The sequence below is a fragment of the Penaeus monodon genome, chromosome 13 (genome assembly GCF_015228065.2).
Source record: "Penaeus monodon isolate SGIC_2016 chromosome 13, NSTDA_Pmon_1, whole genome shotgun sequence".
NCBI classification, from domain to species: Eukaryota; Metazoa; Arthropoda; class Malacostraca; order Decapoda; family Penaeidae; genus Penaeus; species Penaeus monodon.
In genome coordinates, this window is record NC_051398.1 from 48,564,814 (window position 1) to 48,577,313 (window position 12,500).

The following is a 12,500-nucleotide window of genomic DNA, read 5'->3' on the forward strand; positions in this document are numbered from 1 at the left end:
TTCGTCATCATTTATATATATAGTTCAGCTATATTATTGTTGTTGTTTCTATCATCATTGTTTTTATTATTATTATTATTATTATTATTATTATTATTATTATTATTATTATTATATTATATATCTATCATTATCATTATTATTATTATTATTATTATTATCATTATTATTATTATTATTATTATTATTATTATTATTATTATTATTATTATTATTAATATTACTATAATTATTATCCTTACCATTATTATTATTATTATTATCATTATCATTATCACCACCACCATCATTATCTTCATCACCATTGACAAGTATAGTCCATACACCCATTACCAACAACGGCATCGCACTTCCGCCCTAGTCACCCCTCGAATTCCCACTTTCTACGACCCGCCCGAGCTCGGTGCGCAACCGACCTCGCGACCAAAACAATAACAAAGGTGACGTCCTCAGTGTCCGCCTCCTCTTGCCTCATGCCAGTCCCTTACACCGACGCTGAGGACACTTGGTGAGACTTTTGGCACGTTTTAGGACAGTTTGGGTGAATATTTTGGGTGGTTTTGGATACGGTTGGATGGCTAGGCGATGGTTTGGTACGTTTTTTTTTTTGTTGTTTTAGTTGGGGGGGAGGAAGATTAGGTGACGGGAATGTCACATGATTTGGGGCTTATCGTGTGTTTCTGGAATGGCGTGGTTATGTATATATTTATTTTATTTTATTCGACTTAGTTTATTCAGGCGTATTATGTTGTTTACATTTTTTTGTGAAAATTACTTTTATTATCTAATTTTTACTTACTTGTTTCTTGCCTAAAGATGAACCCAAACACCACAGTTTTATGTTCTGTTCTCTGTAGTTTTTTGTGAATTTTGTTACATACAGATGGGTCCACATGTGCTCGCCCGGCAAGGAGTCTGTCAGAAGGCCTAGTGACCGATCCTGAATTGACGAGAAAAATGTGTTTTTCTTTTTAAGACAATTGATATCGATACTGTTACTTTTGTTTATTGATGTTATGATTACTAAGTTGTTATTAAAATCTTGGTAACATTTAAGACAATGAAACAATGAAAAAGACCCTTTCCAAAAGTCAAGGAAAAGGGTAAACAGGTGGGGTAGGTATGACAAATAACTGACTCCCTGGTGACCAAGTGGTTTAAAAACTATCTATGTGTAAATACAGTAAACAAATTTGTATTACAGTGGGCATGGCATGTATTCTTGCCATACACGCCAATTGGGTTAATAGTATTATTTTGTGTTTTGATATTGTCTCGCACATTTAAAGATTACATTTGATTGGACGTAAAACATACTCCAAAATACCATTTAATGTGTGATGACAAATCCAGCGGGAATGAATTCAGTAAAATTGTTTATAATATTGACCTTGGCCTCGATATGATGGGGGAATATACCAGCAGAATTTTTGGAAAATTTTCATAGCAAATGTTCTGAAGATACACTCAGTGGCATTCAATGGGTGTCTTCTCTATAAATCGAGTTGAAACTACTAGCTCTGATCTGCGATGGAAAGCCTACAACCATGTCTAACATGATACTGATCTAAGTCATTTGACAGGTCAGTGCTTCCTGTTTTGTCAAAAGCCAATAATTCTCTACCTGGCATGATAGAGCATGGATTCAATCCTACTTGGATTACAAGCTTCATCATACTAGATTGGTGGAGATTAGTCGGCCTATGCTTTATCTTACCAGAATATGGATGGTGAAGATTAGTCGGTCTATGCTTACATGCCAACTACTGCGGTAGTTGGCATGTAAGCTAGTTTTAAGTATGCAGTTGTTTAAAGATTTACCATTGTGGGTAAATATTGATAATACTAAAGGCAATAAATGACATTTATGTTGGTAAATATTATATATACAGTTTCTAGGGGCTGCAACCCCCTATAACCATGGATATTGTAACTTACATTGAGAGCTGTTGTAGCATTAACCAAGAGGGTCATCTTTTCAGTTGCTTTCTACAGCCTTTGTGCAAATTTTCATATATATTCTGACAACAGAGGTCTAGAAGCCTCTCTTGTCAGAATATATGTAGCAGAGTTTTGTTGATTTGTTGAACACGGTTTATAATAACTCCACTGTTTTTCTAAGCATTGATGGCATGGAGACCTCTGCATATACTTGACACAGCTATCAGGTTTAACTTCGGATTGTAGACTTTCCATCATCGGTTACAGCAAATTTCAAAGGAATATGGAAAAAGGATGTAATGTAACAACCAATCTCAGTTACTTTGTTGTTCCCCACCCTTTAGGAAAATCAAATTATTTAAACAAATGGAAAATCATTGAAGATTTTCATATATACTATTGTTTAACCTGCTGTATGTCTCTGCTATATTAATGATGTTAACAGTCTCTGCTACATTTTGACCAAGATTATATCAAACACATCTCAGTGGACATCACTGATAATACTGCAGTGTGATATTTTTGCAAGGCGGTTGTCACCAGTATATTTTGTCTTACATATAAATTATTTGGGGAAAAGTACAGACTGAAAATTGTAATAATTAAATGGAAAAAAGATCAGCTTGTAAAAAGTGAGGATTTTTATTCATATCTTATGCAGAACGTGGTCTGCTTTTATTTTCACAAATATAGGATAGTATATGTATGAAATTTATATATTTATAAAGCAATAAAAGTATATAATTCTGTGAAAGGATTATGCCTTATTTTGATTTAAATATAAACTGCAGTTATTGTTTAGATTGTGAAATTAGGTTAAGAAAGTAACTGAAAAGGGAAATCCTGGACAAAAAAAAAAAAAAAAAAAAAAAAAAAATCATGGAAACCACTTGTTTGATATAAAATCAATGTTATGATGACATTGTTCAAAACCTTTTGGTTTATTGCAATATTTTCAAGACCTTTTTGTAGCTTATATATACACACACACACATACACACACACATTATATATATATATATATACATATATATATATATATATATATATATATATATATATGTATATATAATATGTTATATATATTTATGTATATATTTATATATATATATATATATATATATATATATATATATATATATATATATATATACACATATATACACATACATGTATAATATGAAATATATAAAAGATAGAAATATGAATATTACATAATAAATCAACACACACACACACACACACACACACACACACACACACACACACACACACACACACACACACACACACACACACACACACACACACACACACACACACACACACACACACATCGTGTCTGTGTGTGAGATGACACATCGATGAAATATGTGAAGGCAAACAGAGGTGCATTTATTATTATAATTTTCATAATGTCATAATTGTTATATACCTTTATGATGGTGATCATCATATATTTCTAATGTTGATTATATTGTTGTTTTATTAATCTTATGATAGTGTTATTATTATTATGATGATGATGATGATGATAATGATTTTGATGAAGATGATGACCTCTATCATTATTATGATCATTAGCTGTATAATTATCATTATTATGATCATTATTATTATTATTATTATTATTATTATTATTATAGTTATTATTATAGTTATTATTATTAGTATCATAGTTATTATTATTATTATTATTATTATTATTATTATTATTATTATTATTATTATTATTATTATAATATTGTCATCTTTATTATCGCTATCCATCAGCAAAGCACATAGTCTGCCTTCTGTTGCTAGCCTTAGACAGTCTCTACATCACGACCAGAGAGATACCACGAAGAATGGCCTCGTTCGTGTTAAACTTCTGTGTGCGTAGTATCACTCTGTAGTTCCAGCAATCTTTACACCATTCCCTCTCCCTGCCTCTCCTTCCTTATTTCATATTTTATTTCAGTCATTTCAGTATATTTATACCTCTCTGTCTCTCAAACTGGTATATCTGGGCCACTATCTTGACCTTACTAATATGTCTAAGCCCTCTCCTGCTATAGAGTATATTTAATGCATTCCTTCTCCCAAAACCAGGATATTTATCACCCCCCCCTTTTCTTCCCCCTCCACTTTTCTCCCCTACTTGCTCTCTTGTTACCAGAATGCTAATTTTTTCCCCTCTCTATCTACCAGAATGTTGGCTACCCTCCCCCATTTACCTTCCTCTCTGTATTTGTGATTGTTTTTTTTTTTTATTTGTTCTCCCCCTTGTTACTCATTCATTCCCTTCTTTCCCCTCCCCCCTCTTTCTCTCACCCTTTCTTCCATAGTACTTTTTACCCCCCCCCCCTTGCAATTCCTCATCTTACACAGTATATATAACCCCACTCTCTCTCGTTTACCCCCGAGCTTCCTATGAGAGCATTTCACCCATTAAATTAATTTCACCTCCTCTCTTGTTTCTCTTGTATTTAATTCCCTCTCATTCCTTGTCCTCCCCTCCCCGCGACAATTCTTACTCGGCTAAAACATCCTCCTTACTCTAACTCTCCCATTTCCCCTCTCTGCCACCTCTGCCAGCATCCCAGTATCCCTCTACCACCTCTGCCAACACACTTGATTTCCCTCTCTACCCCCTGTGCCAACAAACCCTTTCTTCCCCTGTTACCCCTCTGCCATTCTATTTAAAACCCCTTCCCCCCCCACCCTCTTCCCCCCCACCCTTGCCACCTCACCCCTTTCCCTCTACCCCCTGCCCCCCCCCTCCCCCTCTACCCCCCCTCTCCCCCTGCCACCTCTACCCTCTGCCCCTCTACCCTCTCCACCCCTACCACTCCCCTCACCCCCCCCCCTCTACCTCATTCAACACCCCAATTTTACCCCCTAAAAAACCCCCCCCCCCACCCCCCGGGGTTTACTAGGACCAAAAACGCTTTCCCCGGGACCGAAACGGGCCCCCGGAGTCAGCGGGGGCCCCAAAACCCAGAGGAGGGCCAAAAAAAGGAGGAGGGGGGGTGAAAGGGGGAGGGTGGGGGGGGGGGGGGGAAGGGTGTGGGGGGTTTGTTTTTGGGGGGGGGGGGGGGTGGTTTTATTGTGGGGGTTTTTGGGTTGTTTTGGGGTGTTGTGTGTGGGTTTTTGTTTTGTGTGTGTTTTGGGGTGGGGTTTTGGGGGTGTGTGTGTGTGTGTGTGTGTGTGGGGGGGGGGGGGGGGGTGGGGGGGGGTGGTGGGGGGGTGGGGGGGGGGGGGGGTTTGGGGGTGGGGGAGAAGGGGAAAAGGGAGAGAGGAGAGAGAGGAGAGAGAGGGGAGGGAGAGAGGGGGTGAGAGAGAGAGAGAAAAAAAAAAAAAGAAAGAAAAAGAAAAAAAAAAGAAGAGGGGGGGGGGGAGAGGGGGGGAAGAGGGGGGGAAGGGAAGAGAAAGGGGGGGGGAAAAAAAGAGGAGGGGAAAAGAAAAAAAAAGGGGGGGGGGAAAGAGAAAAAGGGGAAAAAAAGAAAAAAGAAAAAGAAAGGAAAAAGAGAAAAGGAAAAAAAGAGGAAGAGAAGGGAGAAAAAGAAAAGAGAAAGGGGGGGAAAAGGAGAGAGGAGAGAGAGAGAGAGAAAGAGGGGAAGAGAAGAAAAGCGAGGGGATGTCTGAGTTTCTTTCCATCTTTCTCTTTATATATTGGACAGTATCTCCCATATTCCACACGAGCTATAGCGCACTGTACACTCCATTGCTTCTGTATCCTTGCAAAATGACTCAGCACGAGCACCTAGTCCCCGTGTATGTAGTGAATGTTTTCCTACTAAGGCATTTTGTAGTGGTTTTAATGAACCTGAAAATTCCCATCTGCGTGTAGCACTGCTTATAGAACTAAACGGATAAGCTTTCTCGCTTTCTCTCTCTCTCTTCTCTCTCTCTCTCTCTCTCTCTCTCTCTCTCTCTTCTCTCTCTCTCTTTTCTCTCCCCTTCTCTCTCTTTCTTTTCTCCTCTCTCCTCTCCTCTCTCTCTTCCCCCTTTTTTACGTTAATGTTGACTAGGCCCATCGTAAGCGCCCAGTTGCGTAATGGGAGAGCACCGTCACACGACAGACACGTTACGAACATGTTTCACTGTTTTGGTATGCTGCACGTGTAGTTTAGCGCTGAACAGGGTTGTTGGCAATGGGCGAGGTGATTTTTTTGGTGTTTTACTGCAATTTACTGTTTTAGTTGAATTCGAAATGTAAACTAGGGTGGTGTAACGTTTCCTACGAGATGCTGGTAGATGTAGGTAGGCTTATAGTGTATTTTCTCCTGCTTGGTGTATCTGTGTGGGAGGCGAGATTTTTTTTTTATTTTAAGTAATTTTTATAATTTTTTATTATTTTATTTATTATATTTAAATTTTTTTTTTTTAATTATAATATTATATAATTTTTTTTTTTTTTTTTTTTTTTTTCTTTTTTTCATTTTTTCTTCATCTTCTTCTTCTTCTCTCTCTTGATTTGTTGTAATTGGTAATGTTGCTGTTGTTTTTCTTTTTTTATTATTATTTTTTAATTATTGCACTTTTTTTTTTATTAGCTTCATCATTGTTACGTATCTACTTCCGTCTTCAGCGCCACCATTTTCATTATTTTCATTTTCATTATAATCCTCTTCCTTACCTTCTCCTCCTTTTTCTTTTTCTCCTCCACTTCTTTCTTTTTTCTCCTCCTCCCTCGCCTCCTCCTCTTCGTTTATCTCCTCTTTCTTCTCCGACTTCTTTCCTCCCCTTCCTTCCCCTCCCTTCTCCTCCTACTCCTCCTCCTCCTCCACTTTCTTCTTTGCCTTCTTCAGTCTCTTCCTTTTCACCTTCCTCCTATTTTGTTCGCTCGCTCGCTCTCCCTTTTTCTCCTCTCTCTCCTCTCCCTCTCTCCCCCTCCTCTCTTCCTCTCTCGTCTCTTCTCTCTCCTTTTCCCCTCTCTCTCTCCTTTCTTTCTTTTCTCTCTCTCCCCCCCCTTCTCTCCTCCTCTCTCTTCTCTCCCTCCTCTCCTCCTCTCTCTCTCCCCTTCTCTCTCCTCTCCCTCCTCCTCTCCCTCCTTCTCTCCCTCTCCTCTCCCTCTGCTCTCCTTTCCTTTCCTTTCCTCTCCTCTCCTTTCCTCTCCTCTCCTCTCCTCTCCTCTCCTCTCCTCTCTCTCGCCCTCCTCTGCCTTTATATTACATATAATTTTTATTTATTTATTTAGTAGTAGTAGTTGTTGTAGTATTAGTCATAGCAGCAACAGTGGTAATGATAATGTATTATTATCATTAGTATCATTAGTATTATCATTGTTTTTTATTACTAATGTTGTTATTCCTATCATCACCATCATCATCATCCATCATCATCATCATCACCATCATCATCATCACCATCACCATCATCACCATCATTATCATCACCACCATCACAACACCATCATAATCATCATCACCATCATCATCATCGCCATCATCAATATCACCATCACATCACCATCATCATCACCAACCCACAATCACATCATCACCATCATCATCACCATAATCATCGTCATCACCATCACCATCAACCCCATCTTCCCCAAATCATCACCATCTCATAATCATCATAACCATCACCACCACCATCCCCATCACCCACCATCACCACCACCATCACCATCATCATAATCATCATCACCATCATCATCGTCATCACCATCATCACCCATCATCATCATCACCATCGTCATCATCACCATCATCATCAGTAGTTGTATCAGTACGAAAATTGTGAATGTTTCCAGAAAATTGTTTATTGTTGCTGTTGTTGTAATGACCATTATCGTCACCATTGTTCATGGGAGGAACGTCATTATTAAATATTATGATTGTTGTTGTTTTTGTCATCGCCATTGCGTCATAATCGCTTTCCACTGCCTCATTCTCATTTACAAAATAGATCATGTTAATATACACTGATTATCGTTTATCTGTTTCTTTCCACGCACTCCTCACCCCCCCCCCCCCCCCCTCTTCCTTATCCTCTTCCCTTTTTCGTATTTTACAACTTTCGTTTTCCATATCCCTCCCCCCAACCCCATGTGTAACCCCCCCCCCCATCCTCAATTCTCACAACCCTCTGTTCTCTAATCTCTCTCTCTTTTCTCTCTCTTCTCTTCTCTCTCTCTTCTCTTTTCTCTCTTCTCTCTCTCTTCTCTTCTCTTTCTCTTTCTCTTCTCTCTCTTCTCTTCTCTTCTCTTCTCTCTTTTCTCTTCTCTTCTCTTTCTCTTCTCTTTCTCTTCTCTCTCTTCTCTTCTCTTCTCTCTCTGTTCTCTCTCTCTCTTCACCCGTATACCCCCATCTCCTCCCCCCCTTCTCCCCCCGACCCCCCCCCCCCCAACAGGCAGAAAAGCAGGTGAGCGAGCTGACGCGGCGCCTGCATGAGTGGTCGCTCCGGAACCTGACGGCGTGGGAGCGAGAGCGGCGCGAGAGGCTGTGCGAGACGCTGCAGAGTGCGCTGAAGAAGGCGCAGATGGACTTCAGGGACGGGTGAGTTTGGGAGAGAGGGAGGGAGAGGGGGGAGGGAGAGGGGGAGAGAGAGAGAGGGGGGTAGGGGGTAGGGGGAGGGAGAGGGGAGGGGGAGGGAAGGGGGAGAGGGGGGGGAGGGAGGGAGAGGGAGGGAGAGAGAGAGGGAGAGAGAGAGGGGGGTGGGGGAGAGAGAGGGAGAGAGAGGGGGGAGCGCGGGAAGGGAGGGAGGAAGGGAGGGAGGGAGGGAGAGATGGGAGTGTATAAGTGACGGGATGAAGGGGTTAGGTAGGGGAGGGGGGTGAGGTAGGGGGTGGGGTGGGGTGAAGGGGTGACGTGGGGAAGGGGAGGGGGGTGGGCTGGGCTGGGGTGAAGGGGTGTGTAGCAACTTGCATACAATTACATCTCGCAAGATCTGAAAGAAGCGCTCGCTGCCACCACCCATTTAATTAACGTATAGGAACGTCTGTATATATGTAAAGAAGAAATGGCGAAGTGTAAGGAAGAGTGGAAGGAACGGAGAGATAGTGGGGAAGTGTATATATGTGTGTCTTTGCGTACGGTGTTTGGTGCGAGAATATAAAAGACTGGTATGCGTGTATTTAAGCCGGAGAGGCGTGTGCGGGGGGACGTATTCCCTAACGCATGGTGCACGATTTAGCATTGCATCAATCGGATCGGGTTCACTTCATCTTACAGGTCCGGTAAGACTTATGCCTTCCGGTACAATGTCAGAGGGTACGATAAGCTTGCGGATTCGTTTAGACCATTAAAACTTTTATTAAGATATGAACGATAAAAGAAAACACAAGAAAAACGAATAGCACTAAGAAACACAAGTAAAATAAAACATGAAACTAGAACTTAAAATCAAAAAGGAAACCGTAAATCGGACACATAATAAAACACACAAATAAAATAAGTAAAAGACTGAAATAAAACACGAACTTTAAAACGTTTAAGAATAGTTCAGTAAAAAGAAGCACCGGTCTATAGGCTCCACCGCCTTTATTAAAAAGAACACAAATGTCTCCCAGTACTACCTTACGGCCCATTTGGTATAAAGGAAGGGTTCTACCGCTTTGGGGAACAAGTGATTGTAAAATTATTTTAAGAAGCTCTTTAAAATAGGAAATGACTATAAAAATGAGTCATAACATTTATAGAATTGTTTTAAAATATAATTTAAGAAATTTAAGAATTTCAAAACGTGTTTTTAAAAATTCTCTTTGTAAATTATCAACTGTGTTTTTCCGCGGGTTTTTTATTTTAGTAGGATAAAAAAAAGGTTTTAATACAATAACACAGTAAAACAAAACGATGAAATACAAATTAGAAGGCAGGCGCGTTTTCTATATGCTCCTCCAGCAGCGCGTTTTCTATACGTGTAGCCTCAGGGCAAGTGTGGGGCATCCTCGGCAGATAAAAACTCTAGTCTACCGGCGGAGAGGGCACGCAGGCACTTTCTGCGGGAGAGCAAGAGTGAGAGGCGTGTACATATGATTGAGGGCGTGGTCGCTCCAAATGCACAGCGATCCACGGTAGGTGAGGTAGGGAGGGGGAAGGGTAGGGGTAGGGAGGGGGAAGGGTGGGGTGGGGAGAAGAAGTGAGGTAGGGAGGGGGAGAGGGGGAGGTAGGGAGGGAGAGGGGTGGCTGGGGGGAGGGGGAAGGGGTTATATAGGTGTGGGGGGAAAAGATTAATGTAGTTATGTTATTTCGTTTTGATCATAATTTTAACGTCAGTGTCTTGTAGTATTTGACAGTGATTACTGTTGTAATTATTATTATTATTATTATTATTATTATTATTATTATTATTATTATTACTATGCATTATTGTTATTGTTTGATATTTCTGTGTCTGGTACGTTTCTGTCTTTCCCTTTCTCACTCACTCACTCCCTCCCTCTCTATCCCCCCCATCTCTTATTCTCACTCTCTCCCTCCCTCCTTCTCCCTCTCTCTTTCTCACTCTCTTCCTCCCTCATTCTCCCTCTTTATCTCCCCCACTCTCTTTCTCACTCTCTCACTCCTTCCTTCCTCCGGGCTAGTACAGTGGTAACGTGTCGGCCTCTCATCCGAGGGGTCGGCGGTTCGCGCCCCGCCCAGGTGCGAGAAGTTGCAACTGTCGCCCGGAGGTTACTGCTGTGGCTGGGCACCACGGCGGGCAAGGACTCGGTTCAGCCAAGTCAGCAGCAGCTCACACACGTGAGCAAAATCAAGCAGACAGTATGTCACACCAAGAATATCCATTGTATCAAATGGAATCTAAACCAAACTTATAAACTTAAACGTCTCCCTCTCTGTCCCCCTCCCTCCTTTTTCCTCTCTCATTCTCACTCTCTCCCTCCCTCATTCTCCCTCCCTATCTCCTCCCTCTATCTTTCTCACTCTCTCCCTCCCTCCTCCCCCTCCCTCCTCCCTCCTCCCTCCTCCCTCTTCCCTCCCCCTGCATTCAATCAATCAGCCTTAACCTCATCTCTCTATATAGGCCTATATCTATCGGTCTCCATCTATCTGCCGATTAGAATCAAACAATAACAATGTAATAACCATCAACCCTCCCCCCCCCCTTTACCCCATACAGGAGAACCAGCGGGGGGGTGATGGGAGGATCCAGTGGGATGGGCTCCTCTGGGTGGGGCGTGGAAGACGAGGAGGAGGGCGGGGCTACTGGCCACGCCCCCACGCACCAGCTACGCCAGCAGCAGCAGCGGATTATGCAAGGTGCGGTGCCTTTGTTTGTTTGTTTGTGAGTGAATGGGTTTCTGTTTTTTATTGTTGAGACTTTTATTGTGAGCATTGTTATTGTTTTTATTATTATTATATTTTTTTTGTGCGTGCGTGCGAGTGTGCGTGTGTGCGTGTATGCGTGTGTGTGTGTGTGTGTGTGTGTGTGTGTGTGTGTGTGTGTGTGTGTGTGTGTGTGTGTGTGTGCGCGTGCGTGCGTGCGTGCGTGCGTGCGAGTGTGTTCAATACAGTACCTTTGTTTGTGTGTTTGTCTGTGAATGGGTTTCAGTTTTTTTATTATTATTGTTGGGATTGTTATTGTGAACACTGTTATTGTTGTTATCATTATTGTTGTTATTGCTTTTCTATTAGTTTCATGTTCTCATGTGTGTGTGTGTATGTGTGTGTGTGTGTGTGTGTGTGTGTGTGTTTGTGTGTGGCTGTGTTTGTGTCTGTGTCTGTGTGTGCGTGCGTGCGTACGTGCGTGCGTGTGTGCGTGCGAACTTCAATACAGTACGAAGTACATCCTGTTTTGTTTCCCCGTGCCTCCTCCCACCCACACTCTCTTATTCATATTCATTGGCAATTTATCTAGTGGCCTCAACTCATTCCCGTCTCACTTTTGCTGGTCTTTGTTGCCTGCCTCTCTCTCTCTTCTCTCTCTCTCTCTCTCTCTCTCTCTCTCTCTCTCTCTCTCTCTCTCTCTCTTCTCTCTCTCTCTCTCTCTCTCTCTCTCTCTCTCTCTCTCTCTCTCTCTCTTCTCTCTCTCTCTTTCTCTCTCTCTCTCTCACTCTCTCTCTTCCTCCATCTCTCTTGCCTCACCTTTTCACTTTCTCTTTCTCTTTCTTTCTTTTCACCTATTTTCACTTTCTCTTTCTCTTTCTTTCTTTCCCCCTCTCCTTCTTCCCCTCTCCGTCTCCCCCCCACTCTCTTTCTACCCCCCCCCCCCCTCCCCTTTCGCACAGATTAGCCAGAGAGGCGAACACGGGCAAACAGCTGATTTGCATTGTCATCAGAGGCATATTAACAGGCCGAGATCACGGTGCAAAGTCCTCACTCTTTGAAGCTGTATTCTCGGCTTTGAGGATTCTGTTAAACCGGTTTGGGAGGTGATTAAGGCATGTCCCGTGGTGTTTTTGTGTTTTTAAGCCATTCCGTGTTTGTTTCGTGGGTCGGTTTTGGTCTGAGGTTGATATTGTTTGTTTTGTGTTTTTGTCCGTTTGTTTATGGTTGGTGTGTAATCTCCATGTAATATGTATATTTTTTTTTATTTCTTTCTTTCTCTGTGATGAAGATATGTATGTGATTTGTTTCAAGTGATTATTCGATTTAAAGTGCTCATTATTTTTCTTCTTTTCTCTC

General features: G+C 41.6%; 1 protein-coding gene across 1 annotated transcript in view; it reads left to right on the plus strand.

Annotated features, from left to right (window-relative positions):
• Positions 1 to 396: 396 nt before the first annotated feature.
• Positions 397 to 12,500, plus strand: part of LOC119580402 (syntaxin-8-like) — a 14,147-nt gene continuing 2,043 nt past the window's right edge. The window contains exons 1-3 of the mRNA XM_037928535.1: positions 397 to 508; positions 8,287 to 8,432; positions 10,996 to 11,135. Coding sequence (XP_037784463.1) covers positions 8,416 to 8,432; positions 10,996 to 11,135 — 157 coding nt within the window. The 5' untranslated portion in view covers positions 397 to 508; positions 8,287 to 8,415. The remainder of the gene's footprint in view (positions 509 to 8,286; positions 8,433 to 10,995; positions 11,136 to 12,500) is intronic.